This window comes from Nipponia nippon, unplaced genomic scaffold (assembly GCF_047370975.1).
Source record: "Nipponia nippon isolate SJK-2023a ecotype South Korea unplaced genomic scaffold, ASM4737097v1 scaffold_1, whole genome shotgun sequence".
In the NCBI taxonomy this organism is placed as follows: domain Eukaryota; kingdom Metazoa; phylum Chordata; class Aves; order Pelecaniformes; family Threskiornithidae; genus Nipponia; species Nipponia nippon.
The window spans coordinates 22,302,768-22,325,297 of NW_028262290.1; the positions used below are offsets into that span (position 1 = coordinate 22,302,768).

At 36.3% G+C, this 22,530-nt stretch overlaps 1 protein-coding gene across 45 annotated transcripts in view; it reads right to left on the reverse strand.

The window, feature by feature from the left end:
* Nucleotides 1-22,530, reverse strand: part of RIMS2 (regulating synaptic membrane exocytosis 2) — a 503,677-nt gene that overhangs the window by 355,461 nt on the left and 125,686 nt on the right. For all 45 annotated transcript variants that reach the window (XM_087748045.1, XM_087748037.1, XM_087747735.1 and 42 more), the window contains one exon: nt 9,114-9,424. In XM_087748045.1, coding sequence (XP_087604171.1) covers nt 9,114-9,424 — 311 coding nt within the window. The remainder of the gene's footprint in view (nt 1-9,113; nt 9,425-22,530) is intronic.

The following is a 22,530-nucleotide window of genomic DNA, read 5'->3' on the forward strand; positions in this document are numbered from 1 at the left end:
TGCCTCCTGCAGATTCCAGAACCACTTTGCTGCCAGAAACTACAAACTTGAGTTAGCAGAGTCCTTTATTAAATGTTAGCCATTTCCCTCAGTTGCACTCCACAGATGTAACTTATTCACCTTTACACACCAATTTTGTAAATATGAAATTCAAACAAAATCTGTTATTTATACTGCTGAAGAGAAATTAGCCTCCAAAGAACAGAGCACAGCACAACTAAAGATTATGAATACACAGTGAGCTCTAACATTCATGTTTGTGCAAGGTCAACAAAACAGCACTTTAAGAAGACATGCTCAACCCAGAAAGGTACTGCTGCATTAATTTAAAAAATTAAATTAAAAATGCTACTACCCTCGATTTTTTTCTGGCATTGCTTTCTTTCAGGGTCAATTTAGCTAAAAGCAAAACTACATTTAATTCCATAAATGTTAGGCCGCACTTGGTACTTCATAAAAAATTTTCAATATTCTGATACAGCTGAGATCTGCGTTTACAGATTTAGATTATTAATGGTCTTTTAGCACAGTTAAAGACATAACTGTGGTATACAGAAGCATAACACTGCAATGGAAGGCCAAACTCCGCTTCAAAGATACCAAATATCAGCACTGAACATCAGGACTTCCCTGAGCTCATTCTGTGTAAGAGTGAGAAAAGTCAAATAGTAAGTGCTAGTTTTCAATAAGCAGTATGCAACGAATATGCATAATTAAGAAAAAAATCAAGTAATCAGTAGTAGTAAGCAAAATACACACATCATGTTGCAATGGAATTATTTTTGAAAAGGCACTCTACAGTAAATTATGAAAATGAAATTCCCTAAAACCAACATGAGATTTGCTCACTGCAGAGAATGATTGCAGCTGAGTTCAGATTGTCACTTAAAGCTGGAACTCAGTCTCTTTGTTATGTGTTTAATTAAGCACTCTTTAATGTTTGAAAAGAAATATAGCCATTTTACAATGTTTATTAAGGTAGGTTAGTTCTGCTATGGTTAGGGAAGTTTCCTCTTCTCTTTCTCTCTTCTCCAAACAGATTAGCTTTCTCTAAAAAAAGGATCCCAAATTGTATCTACCATTGGTCAGAGGCCAATGCTACTCAGTACAGATTCTACAGTTAGATGAAGGCTGGCTTTAAAAAAAGTATTTCTTTTAATAAAGCATCAGCAGAAAAAAATTAAGAATAGCTAGCTTATTGGTTGTTCTGCTACTTTGGGGGAAATAAAAGTGCAGGGAGGGAGGGAAGCAATGCACATCTCGGAAAAAAACACACTGAAGTCACAGTGTGGCTGCACGTATCCTGAATGTTGTGTTAGCATTGTCACTAGTCATGTGAGCAGGAGACCCACAAAACCAACATTAGGAGACAAACAGAATTGTACAAGCAGTTTTGTTTCTCAGAAGACAGGCAGTTCTGCAAAGGTAATGAAGAGAAAAAGATGCTCCTCTTTTCCAGAAGTTAGAATAGAATGGAGATGCTACAACCCATTGCAACCTATAAATAACAGGTAGAAACATAGTATTCCCACTATAGCTAGTCTGGGCTGTGAATAGACAATGTCAGTCTGTCATGGTTTAACCCCAGCCAGCAACTAAGCACCACACAGCCACTAGCTCACTCCCCCATCCCCAGTGGGGAGATGGGGAGATGGGGGGAGATGGGGGGAGATGGGGAGATGGGGGAGAGAATTGGAAGAGTAAAAGTGAGAAAAACGTGTGGGTTGAGATAAGAAGACTTTAATAATTGAAATAAAGTAAAGTAAAGTAGTAGTAGTAGTAGTAGTAGTAGTAGTAGTAGTAGTAGTAGTAGTAATAATAATAATAATAATAATAATAATAATAATAATATACAAAGCAAGTGATGCACAATGCAAATGCTCACCCAGCCCAGCCCTGAGCAGCAGTCGCCCCTCCTGGCCAACTCCCCCCAGTTTATAAACGGAGCATGACACCATATGGTATGGAGTAGCCCTTTGGCCAGTCTGGGTCAGCCCCCCTGGCTGTGCCCCCTCCCAGCTTCTTGTGCACCAGGCAGAGCATGGGAAGCTGAAAAGTCCTTGACTGGTGTAAGCACTATTTAGCAACAACTAAAACATCAGTGTGTTATCAACATTATTCTCATACTAAATCCAAAACACAGCACTATACCAGCTACTAAGAAGAAAATTAACTCTGTCCCAGCTGAAACTAGGACACAGTACCATTCAGGAACTTCTTACAGAGACTCTGCATGTAGGCATTACAGATGGTACCAAACTCCTTACTCATCCTTATAAGTAGGTGTAGCTTAATCCTTGTCATAAGTGTCTAATTATTTCATTAAAACTTCTGCACTGAAGGATTTCTGACTTTCTTGGGCCCAAGGTACTTCTTTTCAATAATTAAATACTGCATTTTCTCTGGCTCCCTTCCCATAAATTTCTATTGCTTCCTCTGGCCATAGTTATTATTAATTTCATTTTGATGCCATTCCAGATTGAGACAGCAGATAAATGTAGCTTTAGTTTCTGCCTGAAAACTGGAATAGCCATGAAATGTTGATCCACACCCCAAAACCTATATGTAGAGGAATGAAATAATTAAAAGATGACTTCTGTGAAGAAGAAACTAACTTGTTTGTTCTAAGTTATTACCTCAAGAATCATACAAAGCATACACTGAAATGGAAGATAGACAGCACAAGAAACAAAAGCAAAACTACTGAGACTACAGTTTTCAGATTGACATTGGTTTCGCTTTACAGCTCCAAGGACTGACTATCGAAGGGGTGAAAAATGCTGGAACAGGAGCAGGAAGATGAAGATAAAACCTTATTTGGATGCAGTTCAAATCCCACAAAACTTAAATCTTTAGTTAATATGTTATAAATACTGTAGGGTACCTCTAATGCCCAAATTTTGCATCCTGTTCTAGCACCATGGAAAGTCAGTGACAGCTCTTTGCAGTCATGCATGGAAAAGAATATTGATTCAATTTTAAACTCAACCTGCAAAATACTTGTACAGAGTATTAGATTTATTCATGAAGTGAAAGAATATCATTATGCTTTCTCAACAATTGTGTTTTTTTTCTAATGCAGTGATCAACAATGTTAAAAAAATAAATTCATGTCAGATAATTCTTACATAAAGAATTCTAAGAAGTTTAGAGACACTGTTGTCCTTAATGGATACTTCTGAACATGAACAAATCTGCACGTAGCATTGTTAGTCTGACTCTTGATACCAACTCCCTTATTTTAAACACTGTCTCTATACAATTCTTTTAATATTTCTCACTGTCTTTAAATATGTCAGCAGGTAGAAAAACAGGTTAAAAAGTTAAAATGCCTCCATTTTACTTGAGATTTCTTTCAAATATGCTTAGTTTCCACAGGTCCAAGTAAAGATTGTATGCTTTTTTAAGACACTTGGGCTAAAGACCTATCAACTCAAATACTAAGAAATAAAAACAATCAAAATCAGAAGCTGCATTATAGCGCTGTGTCATAAGTGTTGCAGAAGAAAAATAGAGATAATCTTGGGAAATGGCCAGTTTTCAGGCTTTCAGAAAGAAATGTGATTGACTGATTCTTTAACGTTACATTGTCATATTTTAAATTGCAATCAACTACCATCAGTAATGTTCTCAATATCAGTTGTTCATAATCCAGCAATTAAAGAAGAGCTATTTGAAAAAGATATAACATGAAACAGATGGACACACATTTTCATTTATTTAATTCATGCTGCTCTTTGATGTTTCTCAGCTAGCTTATGCCTGCTTTTTCCTCTCTCCTCCTCTTCCCTCTTATTTTGGTCTCTTTCTTCTCTGTGTTCACACCCTGACATCCCCAACTGCAGTCCCAAAAGACAGAGCCTACGCTGCCAACTCATACTGGTAATCCTTCCAAGAACGGAAGCAAAGAGACACAGGGAACCACTTTCATTCTACTGCCATTGGTAACACGATAGAATAAAACCTTTATATGTGGGAAACATATGTATACATTCCATAAAGAATATATGCAGAAAACCTGCATCTTCAGACCCAAGTAGCCTCAACAGTCTTCTTTTCAGTTCTTACTCAAAATAAAATGCATCCTCCAAACCCACTACAGTGTGTGGAAAACACCATAAAAATCTCCTTTTTTCCTGAGATAAAATGGATGATAGAAAATGAAGCCCCAAAATACATATGTATCTTTGACAGGAGAAGGGAAGGAAGGGGGAAGGCGGATATATTTTACCTGTGTCTGCTGGTCTGGAAAATAAATACTGCTGTTGTGCAACTCTGCAGCTGCTCACTCTCTCAAGTTACTGTTTTCATTCTGGTTTTTATGATTTAATCTCATATCCTTACAGTTAATCTGAAAAGGGTTCAGGCAACTTTATTCATTACTCTTGCTTCAAATCATGATCTTACAGATCATGATCTTTACAGATACCAAGAACCAATTCTCTTTTTTTGACATGGCTCACTCTCTAATGGATGCAGCAATAATAAATTGACTCATGAAACATGAAAACAAACTTTCTCACAATATTTTCACTGTTTTTTTGCATTGAATCTTATGAAAAATGTCATTGAGCAGAGCTTTACTTACACTAATAGAATGCATGACAAATATATATAGTAAATTCAAAAACAATTTTTTCAAATTTTGGAAAGCATTTTGAATTCATACAGGATGGATTGGGGGGGGGGGGGGGGGACCAAAAAACACCATACACTTAATCATTCACATCTACCTGAACTACATAACATCATTTCAGATAGGCATTAGGTTAGAAATAGTTATGTCATCATAACCTTGCACTGGGAAGACGCATGGGTTGTCTCCTACTTCAAGAGAGCTATTGCTTAAAAAGGATTATGAAATGCCACGTACATAGAAAAGAGGTTTGTGAAGCAACACCTCTGGAATGTCTCAAAAGATTTACAATTTAAAACACTGAATTCATATGTGCAAAATGACTGAAATGGCTTTACAATGGATCTTATCAAGAGCAAGAAAAATAATTATTTTACAACTCAAGCAGGGCAACATCACCTAAAGATCTAACAATTCAGGCAAACAGAATGACACATAAAAAAGCTTTGTATCAGCATTAAGGCTCCCTGTTCCCCAGCTTTTATTATTAGGACATTGTACACATTTTAATAGGACATTATAAACATTTGCTTTGGCTTAGGCTTTGGAATGAAGAAATCAACCATTTTACAAGCTGATTGCCTGCTAAAAAATGACTGAAAAAAAAGATTATGTCTATTCAAATAATTTTGCTACTAAAAAGAAAACACCATGTATTGAATGATGAGTAGCATAGGTCTTGGGAACAACAGAGTACACGAATGTTTTTGATCAAAATAAAATACAAAAGACCCTTTTGTATAATCCAGAATTAATGTGAAATTGGATAGTACAAATCAAAGAACTGCAGTGCATACAGCCATAAATCTACCATCTGTGCACAGCAGACCTCAGAATGGACCTTCTGAGTCTATGGATTACATAGAGCAATATTTTGCACTTCTTTGATTCACATCATTTGGCAGTTTTCAAGGAGTCTAGCATTATACTACATCAGCATCCATACTCTGCTCACAAGGTTAAGTCTGTGAAAACCACTACATATGGTTACTTCTCAACTGCCCTTAGCATGAAATCTCCATGCAATACAAATTATGCTAGTCTCACCTCAAACAATGTCAAATATAAGATGGTCAATTACTGAAAGAAATCTAACACTGGATCTTATGGTGTGCCTGCTGCTTCTGCCTTCTCCATGGGTTTACTACACAGAAAGCAGTAAAAGCACTCTAAGGCAGATTATAAATACTGGATATGAACCAGAAAAAAATTTAATAATGGAAAACTGTTCTGCTGGTGGTAAGTACAACTTGCTCCTGAACAGTATTTGACTTCTCTTTTCTTTTGTAATGGATCCAATATAAGAAAAATGTCCTTGGAGAATGTGCAATCCAAAATCATCCCAGACTTCTTTAAGGTAACAAATTTCAGATCAGTCAAAGATCCACAATCAAGTACCTATCTGTCTGTCTGAACAGTTTAGGATCTATCAATTGCAAATGGGACTGTTGCATACATTAAGGGAACAGAATACCAGTCTAATGGTTGGAACAATTAATATTATTTTAATGAGGAATAATACTAGTAGAAGAAAACAGGAAAAACATATGGTGAGTACTACTCAAGAATGGAAACACAAAAAAGCACAACCAAAAGACACAGTAAGGAATGAGACAGAAATGGCATTGATTTTCTTGAGACTCAAGAAGCGAATGTTGCCCTTTAGTCTGTGACCAACTTGTCTCCAGATGACGAAGACAAGATATATGATACTTGATACAAAGAACGACTAAGTAATGATTGCGGCAACACCAAAGGAAGCTGTAAATGTTCATAACACTTTCATAAAAAATGACATTTTACCTTTCTATTTGAATCATAAGAACCCAAGTATACAGAAGCTTAGCAATATTTTTTCCACAAGTGTTTTATTGTTTTTAACTTTTTAAATTATTTTTTGTGTCAAAACTAATGTGTTTGGGATAAAAAATAAAACAGACAATATAGTTCTTACTTTCTACTTACTTCTATTACTGACATTGTGCAAGACAAACAACAACCACTTCTAAATATTTCAGACTTTTTTGGCTATTTCCCTATTATTTTGGACATTTTAAACTGCCATGTTTTTCTCCTAGAATTAGCTTATCTAGACAAATGGTCTACCATACTAGCGTAGCTCAATTTATTCACAGAATTAATTTAAGAATAGAAAAAAAACCTGTCATGATGATCTCCCATATAACATGTTTCTCTACTGGCTGGTTCTTTCAGTTAATGTTAAAAAAGAAAAAAAAAAACCAAAAAAAACCCCACACATAACATGAAGCATTCAGAAAAGAAGAGAGAAGACCAGAAGTCTTTAGGAAGTTATATACAATTGCTTGAGCACTACTTCAAGTTTCAGATGGATAAAAAGAGTTTTCTTAACTTGATCGATAATAATAAGCAGAACATATATGGATTTAGAAATTATAATATTAAAATTATATTAAATTATGATACATATTTTATGCATGACTTCAGTATAAACAATATATTATCTTCTCCTCTTAACAGTAGTTGAATGTCATAAAATTGTAAGCCTTCCAGTATTATTGTTGAGAATAGCAATGGCACCACAGCATATACAGGTCCAAACTTAAGGCCTATGCCCATCCATGAATTCTGGGATAGTCTCTCTCAGAGATGCTGATATTCTCCTCTGAAAGGCCATTTGACAAATCAGACATTGATTGGCCATCAATGAGGAGTCTTTTTCATTATCTTCAGCAAAGGAAAGACAGTTAATGTGGAGAACATTAGGGAAGAAAATTATTCAGAAGACCCTCTAACCTTCAGGAGCATGTAATATAGATCATAAATATATTCTAAGCATACTTGCATATATTAATTAGGGAACACTAGTATTAGTATCTAAATAAAACAGAAAGGGGATAATTACTGAAAAAACAATCTGGATTTAAGCAATATGTTGAGTAGAAGTGATCACAATCAGCAGAATGGTTCTGATTTCAGGCACAGTCTACATTCTCCCTGTTGGTAAATATTACTTTATACTGTCCATGTTTATCATATAATTCTGCCTAGGGTAAATGCATATTACATATCCGAAATACATATTTATTTGTATAGCCCACTCTCCCTCTTTCTTTCTGCATGCATATAATATAAAAACACTTTCAGAGTTAAATGATTGCTGAGAACAAGAAGGGGTTTTTTTCTATCATCATACTATGTATCATTCCATTTTCCTGGCAAAATTAAGGAGGAAAAAAAAGAACCACAAGAGAATCAGTCTCTCTCTCCTGCTCCTTAGCATCAAGTTAAACTGTCAGCTGTATTTCTCAAAGACCATGCATATAACTGAGGAGTACTCAGAGCAACTAAGGACTGAACCCACCAGCTGAAATCAGAGCAAAGGGCAACAGGCAAAATAAGTGAAACAAAAAATGTTAGACTAATTACATTCAATTTGTTCCCAAATAAGACCAAAACCAGGAAATAAAATATGGTGGAAGAGGTGAGGGAAAAGGAAAACAATTTTAATTATATTAGCCCTAAAAGATATTATAGCTGTCTAACTTGTTTCAAGCTTGTGGAATAAATATTGTAATGAGGTCATAGCTGGGCAGCAGAGGAAAGCTGCCAGATTATACTGATCTGGCTGCCAAATTCCAAGGCAGGTGGAGGTCTCTGGAGAGAGAGGGAACACGTGAGCAAGCTCACTCTCTTCTTTCCCTTCCCACCATATTTAAAGTTCTATTCTGGTCTTGTTTAGAAAGAAATTAAACTTATTCAATGAAACAGTTTTTACTTTTGTTTTCCAGTAAAACATAGCCACAGAGGTTGAGAGCATTCTGCTGCCTTTTGGTACAATCACATCAAGAAAAAGGGAGGGAAGTTCCAGGTCCAGCCTCTGGCTAAACTGGGTCCTACTACATTAGCACTGAAACAGCCACAGTTTCAACCAATGCCAAGCAACACTGAGATAAAACAGTGAAGAAAAATACTAATGACAATAACTAACAGCAAGAAACTGAGAAACCATGAAAAGACCCAGGACATCACACAAAGATTTCACCATGTTCAATACTATATACTGCAAGTACTACCAGATGTTTTAATTCGGTAGTCTGAACAGCCACCATCTTCCATTAACCTGCTTTTTTGAGCCCTATTTTTGATTACTAAAATTCTGCTATAAAGTTAGTGGCCACAGAAGAAATATGGTAACATTCTGTACAATGCAATGACTATGATTCGACAAAGTTGCAAGCACACGGACAACCTCTGTCACACTGCATCAATTCCCTGTTGTTTTTTTAATGAGAAGGAATGAAGAACATAGATTGTCCATGATCATCTGAATACAATAAAAGACTCCTCAGCTGCTTCTTAGGATTGTTTCAATAAGCCCAGTATGTATTTTATAGGCTACAGAATAAAAATAAGATAAAACTTAAAACGATAAAATTTTAATTTGTAGCATCAATTCAGCAGATCTTATCAGTATAAACATTAAATACTTTCTTACCTGTCTGACGTTGTGTCACTTGTTACTTGATGCTTTACTCCTGAATCATTCTTAATTGAGTCTTGTCTTGTGAGCCCTTGAGATCTGTTTTTGTCCAAAACTTGTGTGGATATGTCACCTGATGGTCCTTGGTACTGTGAATGCTCCTGCAGCTTTGCTTTTTTCTCTTGAGGTGCTTCCTCGTTCCGCAGACCTCTAACACCTTCTTGGTCAGACTGCTGTGGTGCATTTGATCCACTGTTATAGAACCAGGCTCCTGATTTAGTGAGGATTTCTTGTTGTTTTCGGCACAAGTTACATACCCACATTACCTGTTCAGACACATTTAAATGGAAAACCTATTAGCTTGTAAACACTGCATACAAAGTTTTCCTCAAGCATACATCAACCGATCATTGCCATTTCCAAAGGCAGTAAGAATACTATTCTAATTCTTTCTATTAAAATGACAATAGTTTAGACACAGCACAAGAAAATATGTCTGTACAGCCTTGGAGGAAATTGTTTTAGAAAAAAATATAAACACAACTATACTTTTATTCCACTTTTGCTTCATCATTTATAATACAAGGGAAAACCACAGAGAGTAGCAATATAAATTAAAATGATCTACCTATTGACATTCCAATGGCAGTAAATGTAAGATTTGAAAATGAAGACTACAGGTTGAGGATGACAGGATGATAGAAAAAAGACAGGAATAAAAAAATCATTAAATATTTAATCCATTCTCTTACTAAGTCAGAGTAAGGAACTTTGGAATAGATCCTCTGCTGTTGCAAACAAGTAATTTTATAATTCTCCAAAATGGTCTGCTGATTTACTTCAGCAGTGGTCTGTATCTTATATTTAGATGAAGTTGACTTCAAGAAGTGACTTAATTTTCAAAGCTATTGTAAATTAAAGCCATTTTATAAATAAAGTAACACAACATATAAGGTTTCTCCATAGCCAAGATTTAGCTTCCACTGTATGCTTACTAAATTATTAAAATTATTACAGCTTCCCAATTGTGAGACCCTGCATGTAGTAATGAGATTTTTTAACATTCTAAAATGTGCTTGCTTGCAAAGCTTTTGTGTCTGATCACCTTAGTCACATGGCAGTGCAGGAAATTGCCAGTGGCAATTATCTGTAAGTTAATTTCACATTCAGTTCTTATGTTATATGAGAATAAATCAGGATGTAATGAATCAAATACAACAGGCCAGTTACTAATACAATGGCACATTTAAACTTGTTATTGTGTTATCTTAAAATTTGGATTGTAGATAGCATAAATTCACCGCAAATTTCTCCTTCACTCCTTAATCTTCACTTTTCTTTAGCTTTAACTCAGCTCTTTTGTTCTTTATATATTTTTGCCTTAGTTCACAGACAAAATTGTATCATTTTTACTACATGTTCCTTGAATGTCTACACTCAGCCTTCAATCTAGCTATCATGCCTCCAGTTCTAATCCTACACTGAGCTGCCTCTTTTTCAAGGGTTTACAGTACAGGACTTTCAAAGGCTTGCAGTAATGCTCTTCGTTATTCTTTTAAATGCAGCTAGCTCGATAGTTGAATCACATGGAAAATGTAGTTTCTACCTCCACAATACATCTAGCTCAGTCCACCAGAAAAGGTTTCAGAAGCTGCAATCTGTATCTTACTTTTATTCCCCAGGCAGTCATCTAATAGAAAATTTGAGCCATGCTGTCTAGTCAAGTCTGACCAAAAATGTTTTGATGAAAGCTTCATATAGAAGGCTACTTGGATGCAAGTTCATACTCAAACTAAACCCACTGACTGCCTCATTCACAAACTGCCAGGCTGGGGCAGGAAAAGGACGCATCACTTGCCCATTTAATGGTGGCAATATGCACCATCCTGCTAAATTTCCTTCTTAACTTTTTATAGTGCTGATACTTCATCTTTGAGAACACACGTCTGCTTATTTCAACAAGACAGAACAAGCTATCAAAGCACTGAGGGTAAAAAAGAGAGACTCCCTGAGTAGCACCTTGCTGTCTGAAGCAGGTTAGATGTCCTGAGAACAAAGGTCAATACTGTGCATGCTTCAGGCCTGGCCATCATTCAGATACAAATGTAAGAACAGGTCTGTTTTACCTTTGCTAATTAAGTTAGAAAGTACACAAAAGCTCCAAACTGAAATTTCAGCACCAAAGACAGAAGTATTTTTTCTCTCTTTAATCAATAGCAATTAAAAGCCCTTAATATTTCTGCTTGGTTTGTACACAGCTGAAAGAAGTTCTAATCTTTGCATGTATGTGTCAGTCAAGGACCAGATCTGAAACAATTATTTAAGTATATAAATATATAACAATTGGAATGACTACAAGATAAAATCCCCCAAAGTTTTTGTGTGCTATTTTTCCTTCTATTAGTAGATGTTAAAATGTCACAAAAACTAGATATCACAGTCTAAACACTTAAGCAACTGTGTCCTTGGCTGACAGCCACATTTTGTCCCAGGACAATGCACTCCAGGATGACCAGTATTATTCTCTTGTACTCAACAGAATGAGAGGTCCTTCTGAATGAATATGATTTAATATCTCCTCCTCTAAAAGTAGAATCAGGAAGAGTACTCCTGACTTAACCTCTTCCCCGTGACACACAAAATTTAGTGATCTGCTTCAACATAAATCTCAGCTCCTGCCAAACTAGGTAGACAATGGTGTATAGCAGAACAGAGCAATGCCATTGTCAGTGCCATGAGACCCATATGAAACAAGCAAATATTTTATGATAAAAGCTTGATCAAACCCAGACCGTGATTAAAGATGCTATGCCTGTCTTTGTTGTCGCTATCTACTGTATCATCATCTGGTATTTTATTTCCATCTCTACATCTTGGAAGCTATTTTTCACTGACTGTCAGTGACACTTTAAGGAAGACATCATATTATCTCCCAGGCCTTACTGAAGTCAAACTGGTTCCAACTGTTTCCATTGTGCAATGTTTCTTACAAACTACCAAAGGTCAGACCTGCAAGAAACAATATAAGCACTTAAACTGAAAGCACCTCATGAAACAAAATTAAAAAAAGAAAAATTTACTTAAGGTATTTCATGTTGAAAAAAAAAAATCAAACACACTGCATGAAAAATGAATATATTTATGTATTTTGCAGATTTTTTTCTGCCTTTCTAAGAGTGGTTCATAATTTTTATAGCTAACACTTCTGATAAAGCCTTATTTCCAATGTACTTTCAACATGCAGACTTCCATGCTGTTGACCCAAACAGTTGTAATTTTAGCTTCAAATAATCACACACAATGAGCAGAATGGCAACTGTCACACAGACATAGAAATTTATGTGCTTTCAGTGAGCACCAAGAAATTCAAGCCCTCGATTAGTACGGGGCTAAACTGACTTCTCCACCTTATCCTAGCATGTAGAAGCATTCTTGTAATTTAAGAAATACTGGTAATTTACAGTGCAGACCTCTCAATTAAATGACAGACACACATGTAAGATAATGTCATAAGAGCACAGATGGGAAGGTGGCACATTCCTGGACAGGATTTCTCCTTCTGCTCCCAGGGGCCTGCGACAGAGCGCTCAGCAGCTCACACACATGCAGAGCAGCCCTGTCCCAGCCAGGTCCCTGCCAGGACAGAGCATTTCATGTGACTGTGACAGCAGCACAGCAGAGAAGGGAAGGGGAGACTACACGAGTGGATCGCATGCTTAATACATGTATTTTGACACATCTGCAAAGAAGAATCACATAAATTTCCCTTCTAAAACAGTAACTAAAAAAGGACTAATCCCTTACATCAGAAATCTGCACTCTGAAGTACACACGCTACCTACTGCACCCATTTTCAAATCTCCTAACCACCACTCTGAAGAGTTCAACTGTCATGAACAGATTTTGTACATGAACATCAGTGTTGCAATTTGTGGGTGTCAGTTCTTCTCAACATGGGAACACTGACAATTTGAAAAGGAAAAAAGAGACAAAAATCTGCTCTCCAACATCTCTATTATTTGTTAAGTACTGGTTTGAAACTGGAATCTAAAGTGCTAGCGGTACTGTATAGAGATGTGCATTTCAGTACGAAAGGCTGTAACACCACCTAGTGCCTAGGATAAGAATTGCTGAAGTTCTGTTCAAATAAATTTCTCCTGTGTGAAACCACACAAAATATATCTAGCCTGACATTTGCACATTAATTACATTTGTTTATTAATTAATTTAATTAAATACATTAATTTAATTTATTTTTTAAGACAAATCTCTTTTTTTAGACAACTGAAAAGAATGTTCTGCATTTGGATTAGACGGATTTACCTCAAACCTTCCATGTGCTTTCCATTCACAAAGATTAATTCCATGCACAGAACAAACAAGTTCTAATTTATTTTGGATTTCTTAACCATTTTTTACAAGATTATTCATAATATGCTCTCACTTCTGCTAACACTGCCTAAAAGCTTTTTATTACATAAGCCCACAAAAACAAATTCTGCAAAACCTGCAATATCCAAATAATCTGTCATTTCACATGTACACGTCAGACATAATTAATGCACAAAAATCACTCCTTTGTATTGTCCTAAATAAAATATTACAAATTTGTCTATTAGATGAAATTCTTCAAAACACATTTCATGAACCACTTTAAATTCATTAAAATGGAAAACATTTTTATAAAGAAATTACATCTGCAGACATTTTAAAGCAAAAGATATATAATTTAAGAAAAAGGATATAGTATGACAATCATTTTAATATTTTCAGCTAATTTATGTGAAAAGACAGCTACCTTACAAAATACCATTCACCGTTCCCCTAAGTATAATTATAGATGGCCTAGCGCTAACTTCTAAGAACAAAATGGGAATCTTACTTTATGTAAGATTAAATTAAAAGGCACAGTATATTTGATTTCATATCAGCCTGAGTTTGATAGCTTAGGCACTACAGTCTAAAAAATAATTACACCAAATCCTCATTAGCCTTCAGAACACTACTTTGAATTACAGGTGTGCAGAGGTGCAAAATTGTACTGGAATGCTTCCATAGGACAGTAAGGTTTATTATTATGGTTTTACCAAATCTCTTAGAGTTCATCTGCTTGGCAGAACCACCTAATATATTAGCATTAACTTAACTTTTATGCTTGCTGCTACTGTTCTTCATAAAATTTCACTTGGTTTAAATATATATGGGGGTTTTTTTGTCCTCATATTTTATGTAAGACACAATTCCTCAAACATTATAAAAGGTAACAAGAATACAGCATTGAAAGGAAGGGTGAGAAAAATGGAAGAGTAGGAAAACTCTTTGCTTGGGTCCAGCATCAAGGTCACTAATCATGTTTACTAACATACTACAGAGTTAGTCCCCCTTTTTTTTTTCAATCTGTCACAGATGCAAAACAACTTCATTACATCATGGAGCAGTGCGATGTTTGAAGCCACCCTGTACCAAGGAAGTTTTTTCGAGAAAGGAGTACTTCATCTCTCCATTAGTCACTGCGTTGACTTGGAATAGACACTGCCGAATCAGCGTCAGCACTCAGTAACATGAGTCAGCTTCCTCTGTACAGTCACGGAAGTTACAATTATGGAGCAAATCTATGCATCTTTGGCTAATGTGGCCCTAGTATAAGTAGGGCCCAATGGTATCTTCCTTACCTCTAGCCCCAATTCCTGCTCATCTTTCTGTATTTTGCCTACTTGAAATATAACAGTGTTTCCAAAGAATTACAAGTTTAATCAGTGGGTATCCTGGTTCTGGGACTGCAAGGGTCACTTTGAACATTGCCTCCCCAGAAAATGAGATTGATCTGCTCTTCTGATTATTGGTTTGTTTCTGAATACATGAAAATCTCCCAAAGTTTTCCAGTGAAATAGCAACAGCACTATTAGTTGTCCCTGACAGAAGTAAAACTTTTTAGCACTCTGCGTATTATTTAGAATTCAAAGCTCTTTGAATAAGAATAGAAGACTTCTTGAAGTTAGCTAAAATATAAAATGCTACCTATTTGGTTCCATACACCTCCAAAAAAATGGCTCATGTTTGTTCTAAAAACCAATAATTCACTCCCCCCCACCCCGTCTGAAATCTGTATTGTCTCTTACAGCTAAGACTACTGATTTCCATTATTGATGAGGGAAAGCCTGTATTCCTTTCTATGAAGTACTTCCTTCAAAATTTTTAATTTTTACATTCCTTTTTAATGGAAGCAACTGCCTACGACTGTGGAAGACACACATAGCATGTGCTATCAATAGCCAACATTCATATTTCTAGAAAACACAGAGGCTTTTACAACAGCTGGAGGATTCAGGGCTCATCTATAGAGACACCATTCTAGAGGTTCAGGTCCGGATTACCGATGCATCTTTTGTAGTTACTAAGATCTATTTTAAAGACACAAATTCATTATTTTGGAGTGAATGGAACAAATCGTACCTGCTTTATGCTCATACATTATAAACAGCAGAGGTTGGATATACTTTCAATGAAACAGAAACTTTTCCAATTAATTTTCCTGTTCTGACTGTACAGACAAGTCATCATCATGTAAACATGATGACCGCCCATCATCAATTTCTACCTTTTTTCCAAAGAAATCTTGTTTTTCATTTCCTGCTGTTTTCTTTCCAAGCTTCTATTCTTTTCTGAACCTTAATAGCTTTTGTCTTTTCTTTTCCAGTGTCAATCCTACTTTGAGCAGGAGGTTGGATTAGATAAATCCTAGGTCCCTTCCAAAGGGAATGATTCTATGATCATTTGCAACTGCATTTTGGTAACTATTTTTCTACATAAAAATAAATCCAAATAACTGTTTCATGGTCAACAGAACTACTCTGGATTTGATTGATTGTAACTGAGAACAAAAACTCCTTGCAGTGGTTACAGTAATGTGAAATATTCCTTAAAGATAGTTTAGTTTTTTATTTGATATCAATCAATTTTACTGCTTCTCTTTCAAATCAAAATGAATTTGCAAGATTTCATATCCTCTAAAGAGAAATTAATAACATTATTGACATTGCATGGTAGCTTCTTCCGATACTGCACTATAGCAAACAGAGGCTATATCTTAGTCTAAAGAGAAATTAATAACATTATTGACATTGCATGGTAGCTTCTTCCGATACTGCACTATAGCAAACAGAGGCTATATCTTAGTATTTATCCATTCAACTCTACCTTATTCATTCAGCTATACCCATGGGATACCTTCACCTTTTGTGTCACACCATTTCCTTCTGTGAAATTAATGCATTTAATCAATGAAGTATATTACAGGTGCAAAGAAAATCTCTCAATTTGTGACTGTTATAAGAGTTGGTAAGATTACCTATTTTTTCAATATTTTGCTATGCCACTAGTCTGCTATATACTGACTTTCACTCTCATGCAAGTAATAAAGTTATAATCAGTTTGACCAACTGCCAAAACTGCTATAATGTTTATTGGTCCTAAATCCATAATGACACATGGAAACCCATCCCCAAAATTGTATTAAATACCAGAAGGATTCCAATAGCAGTTAATAAAAGTGGGAAAGTTTACAATACTAGTATGAGACTAACAACTTTACATGTATTTTAAAGGATACGTGTATTTGCACACAAAAATTCTGTCTACTGAGAGGGTGGCTATACCACACATTTGCTCTTGAGCTTGCGGTGAATGGATATCTTATATATGAAAAGTTATGATGGTCATAAACAACCAAGTCGGCATAAAATAAGTATATCCCTTCTCGTGCATGCATTTGATACAGTATATACTTACATGATTCTATCTTTTAAGCGTAAGAGAAAAATACTTAAGTGACTACCGTTTTAAAAACGTATACTCACTCTTGTGTACTAACACTGTACTTATCACCCTAATAGGACAGTGCATCTCTCTTGTATTGATTTTTTTATTATCCTTAAGGCATATACTAGCAATTTTGTTCATACTTTTTTTTTCAGCCAAGAGTAAAATCAGCAAATAAGACATTTGATTAGGAAAACTGATTATTTATGTTCAAAAAAATGTGACAAAGGCCTCCACATGCACAGTAGGACTAGAAACTGTTACTTGGAGAACTAGTGTAGATGGGTTACTATAAGCCAGAGTACATCCTTCCTAAAGTATACTGTATAAAAAGAAGCAGTTCACATATAAAATAACTGACATTCTTCAAGATCTGTAAAGGCACTAATTCACTTTTTTCATTGTGGCACAGGCACAACTCAACACTGTCCAGTCCAAAGTGTTTCTCATCAATGCCAGGGGAAATAGTGCATAATTCCTGCACAGTGCCATATTGACCACACACAACTCTTTCATGAGCTTTCATGATTTCATGAAGAACTAGACAGTATAAAGATTTCCAGTGAGGAAATGGCTAATATGAAACCGGGTGTGATCTGGACATAGTACACACCAGTGAGTGTTATGTCACAGCAAATACAGCTGCACTGCTTCCGAAACAGAGTTTGTAAGCCCACACGGTACCTCGACGGGGCCACGAGGGCTCATTAAATAAGTGTGGTGGGTTTTGGCATGAAATGAACCTGCCATAAGTGAACAGAATCTACAACACACTTCCACAAAGTCTTTCTTTAACCTTGGAAACTTGCATAATTATGTAATATATTGAGAATGGACAGTTGACAAAGCTACACCTTTACTAAAGTTTTAGATTTGTAACAATCTTAAGAAAGCAAAATAACTGAGCATACCTTTGCTATCACTTTTCTCAGCAAGTTTAAGCTCACTAAATAAGAATACTGGATAGAAGGAGACCTCATGTATTCATTCCAGTTCCCTGCTGCTTCAGGCAACAGTGGGTTTTTTTAACAACTTTATAATTTAATTAAATTCCAGTTTAAAATTAACTAGAAATAATGAGGCCAAAATCTGTCAAAATGCTTTTCCAAGTCCTACAGCTACAATGGAAAGAATACCTTTTAAATTCCAGTGCTCATTTATTGCAAGCTAGTTTATTGCTATTTATTCTTGTACCGGTGTTGTCGTTTAGTTTAAATAGCTTCTTTCTCTCCTCAGTGTTTGCTGCCTGATGTTTTTATAGAGACCAACCACATACTCTCTCTGCTTTCATTTTTCAAGACCAAATAGATTTTGCTCTTTCAGGCTATGCCTATACCAATAAGACATAACTATGTCACAGGGCCAGGTGCTGGCCCATGATTGCCTATTAATTCTTATGCTTCCTGGCACAGTTAGGCCTTTGCTAACCAGCATCTCCCAGACAATGCCAGCACAAAGTGTAGGAGAACAGCATGGAGCAAGAACTGCTCCTAATCAGCAGCTTGGACACAGCTACCCTGCTATGGAAAGCAGAATTCAGGGTTGTTGAGAAGGACTGAGGCACACAGGAGTCCCTGGCCTGTAGTTCATAGTAGTAATTCTTATTAGTCCTTAAATTCCTGATTTTACACTTAGTGCTATTTAATCTCACTCATTTTTACTACTGGAGTTCACAGGGTCATCTAGTTCTTTACTATATGGTATCCCGTTGCCCCCTGTACTGATAAGTATTCAACTTTGTGTCACCAATGTATTGAATTATGGAATTCTTGTTCTCTATGCCAAGGCCACTAGTGAAAATATTAAAGATCTTCCCCAGTACTAATGCTTGAGGAAATCAGCTAGGAAGTTGCTTATAGCTTTCCCCTCTATATCACTATTCAGTTAATCCTCACTGTTTCAGTTTAACCAGTAATTTCTAGGTGATCTTGTATCATTTAATCTTCTGCAAAGAAGTTACAGTTAATTGTTACACTTTAATCCCTAGCTATCTCTGCACACAAATGAGTTCCTTGAACTCCTCAGTCCAACTGGTTTTGCCTATTTGTTCCCTTAATTTCTCAAAAAAGAATTACCTGTTGTTAGACTGTTTTTAGAGCAACTTTGCTGATGGATTAAAAATTTGTGATGGAGGAAAGGCAGTTAAATTTTTGGTAGAAAAATACAAATAGGCAGTTACAGCTGGAGTAAGGTAATATAAATAGACATTAGAATTACTAATTTTCCAAAATTTATAGCAAAGTGATTGATGCTAACAGTTTATAACACAAATCTGTGTTTGAAAATGATGTTTTATTTAAGAAAATATTATTACAACATTTTCTTATTTTCTTAAATATTTTTATAATAATTAATTCAGACAAAATAAGTACTGTGTTCCACCAGATTTGGCACACAATAGAAATCATCCAAATGATTGCTGTTTTATTTCACAAAGATTTTTACTCTCAAAGGCACTGGTATTCAAATATCTTACAGTGATTTGATTTTGAGACTCTTCTTGCCTAGAAGTCTCAATTAGATGTTATTTATGCCACTTTGTGTTCGAAGTTCTGTACTAATGTCACAGCTTCATTAAGGAACCAGCTAATAAAAATAACAAATGTTCTACAGCACAGAGGTGCTGAGCATACTCATTAGTTAAGACTTGTAAACTGTCTGAAGATGAATGGCACTAAGTGTTCACAGGTTATTTACCACTGCGAGACACGATATCAACATCAACAAGAGGCCAAAAAGGGAGAAAATGTGACAGGACCACAATAAGCCTGGGGTCTGTATGCAGATGGCATTAAATTGAAGTCAACAGAACTACACCACTTATATCATCTGTGTCATCACTCATTACTGAAATTGTCTGAGAAAAATGAAAGATCCAACTGTAATGAAATGTAACAGAAAGGTAATAGAAAAATTGAGATGCTTCTCATGCAGTTACTGCTGTATTGAATCCCACATAAACATTTTTCAACTTAACATAAACTTACTGCCTAGGCTCTAACAATGTAGTCACAGCACAGTCACAGCAGTCTCAGTGCAGGCTGCAAAGTTCAGCTAAAAAAATAAGACATATAGAAGTATAGAATATCTCGAGTTGGAAGGGACCCATAAGGATCAAGTCCAACTCCCTGCTCCTCACAGGACTACCCAAAACTAAACCATATGACTAAGAGCATCACCCACATGCTCCTTGAACTCTGAGAGGCTTGGTGCCGTGACCACTTCCCTGGGGAGCCTGTTCCAGGGACTGACCACCCTCTCAGTGAAGAACCTTTCCCTAATGACCAGTCTGACCTTCCCCTGATGCAGCTTCATGCCATTTCCTCATGTCCTATCGCTGGTCACCAGAGAGAGATCAGCACCTCCCCCTCCACTGCCCCCTGTGAGGAAGCTGTAGACTGCGATGAGGTCACCCCTCAGCCTTCTCTTCTCCAAGCTGAACAGACAAAGTGACCTCAGTTGCTCCTCATAAATCTTGCCCTCGAGACCTTTCACCGTCTCGGTCGCCTTCCTCTGGACACACTGATGTCCTGTCTGATGTCCTTTGTACACTGAGGCACCCAAAACTGCACACAGTACTCGAGGCAGGGCTGCACCAGTGCAGTGTAGAATGGGACAATCACCTCCCTCAACCGGCTCGCTGTGCTGTGCTATCCAGGCTGGAAACCTGCGCTGAGTTGCATGCTGCAACAGCTACACATCTTATGCCTACATGAAATTCAGTCACAGTTAACCCTGATAGAACAGTAAGAAAATCTAAGATTAAAAATATATATATATGTATGTCTGTTTAATGAATTTCAAAAGAGAAAAGGAGAATAAGAGTAGAAAAGCAACAGACTTAGTGACACCTAACACAGTCAGGGATACATTATTTATCAATATCCTGAAGAGACCAACCATATTTTACGAAAGGAAGAAGGAACTTATGTACAATGAAATAAAGCTAATTTTTTTAATTCTAGTTTTAAACAATCCCCTTTGTTAGGAAGCACATCTGGTTAATTGCCTACATTTCTACTTTATATATATTGACAACTCTCCATAATTATTTCTTCCATTAAAATGTCTACAAATTCTGCACATGCAAAGTCCTTCTGCTACTTCAGCAGCCTGTTGAGGTAGCTAGGTAAATGCTTCCCCTTCGCTGCTGGTATAAATTAGCAAGCTTTGAAAGTGTTATTAGTGAGATTTACTGTCTTCCCTAAAATAAGTACTACTTTGCATTTCACTCAGATAATTGTATCTACAGTTTAACGACCACTTCCTGCTTTATTGTTCTTTTGCATCCTTCCCTCTTGCGGGGAAAGGGAGATAGAAGGTCGTAAAACTCTTCACATACACATAATGGGTATGTGAACTGACAGTATAAAGCAGAACAATGCAAAGTCTCGTACCTTAAGTCCTTCATGTCCTACAAAACTCCTAATATGAGAATACAGATGAAGTAAGAACTGGAAACAAGTCATGGACTAAGTGTCTTGAAGAATACCAATAATTGAATAGGCTAGTAACCTGTCTTCAAAAAAGCATCCACACTACTATTTGAGTTTGCAGCTAACAACTAGTGGACTTTTCAAAGAATATTACCTAATTATAAACATAATTTAGTCCTGACAAATTTTGTATCTGGATTTGAAGCTCTCATCAGAATAGAAGACTTTCTAGAAATATGTCCTGGAAACTATGTCTGTGCCTTAGAAATTACATGCAGTTTGCCCAACAAAGAGCATGTAGTTTATTAGGAAATCTTTTTAAATAGGCTGTGCAGTTATTACCTTCCAGCTCACAGCTGGAAGCTCTTATCAATTTGCTTTCATAAACAAGCATGTCTTACTATTGTCATCTCCATGTGGCTTCTCCTTCTCCCTTCATTTTTTCAGCATAGACTACAGACAATGTTGAGTGAAGCAAGTCAAGGTCTGTGGAGACACCGCATGCAGCCTGTATAAATGGGCTAGGTTAAATGTTTGAGGCTTCAGAAAGAAAAGTGGTTAAACAGGCACTTTCACTGAGATTAAATCCTGACACAGTGGTTTCTTTATGAAAGAATTTTTTATCTTCTCAGGACGTAAAGTTGTATGTGTTTTCATTCCCAGTTCTGGACCACACCTATCCTACATTTAACTCCATTGAAAGTGAAGATAGTGGTCTATTTCACTCTGATAAAGCCATCGCTTTCTTCCCTAGTTGTTATGTGTAAGTTTGCAACCGGTGGCATGCTCTACCTCAAATAATTGCACAGCAGACATAATAACACAGCAGACAGCTCCTGTTTTGTGAATTTGGAGCATGAACAAACCCTTACCTATGACAACTATATGACTTGCGGATTAGAATGTTCCATAAAGGACACAGCATTATGTTACACTTTCCTAGAGCTGGATAAAAAGTAGAAATGGAAATCAGCTGAAATAGTGACTTGGCAGTATCAGAATAAAACATTTCTGGCTCCCTCTAGTGGGCTTTAGTCATGTACCATGTTAGCAAAGTTACAGTAATGCACCAGCAGTAAAAGGCTTCGGAAAGTTGTAACAAAAACTTTTAAGTCTTCCCTCAATACTTCTGGCATTTCTGTAAACAACCCTTAGCCAGATTTCTTTAGAGATTTCTT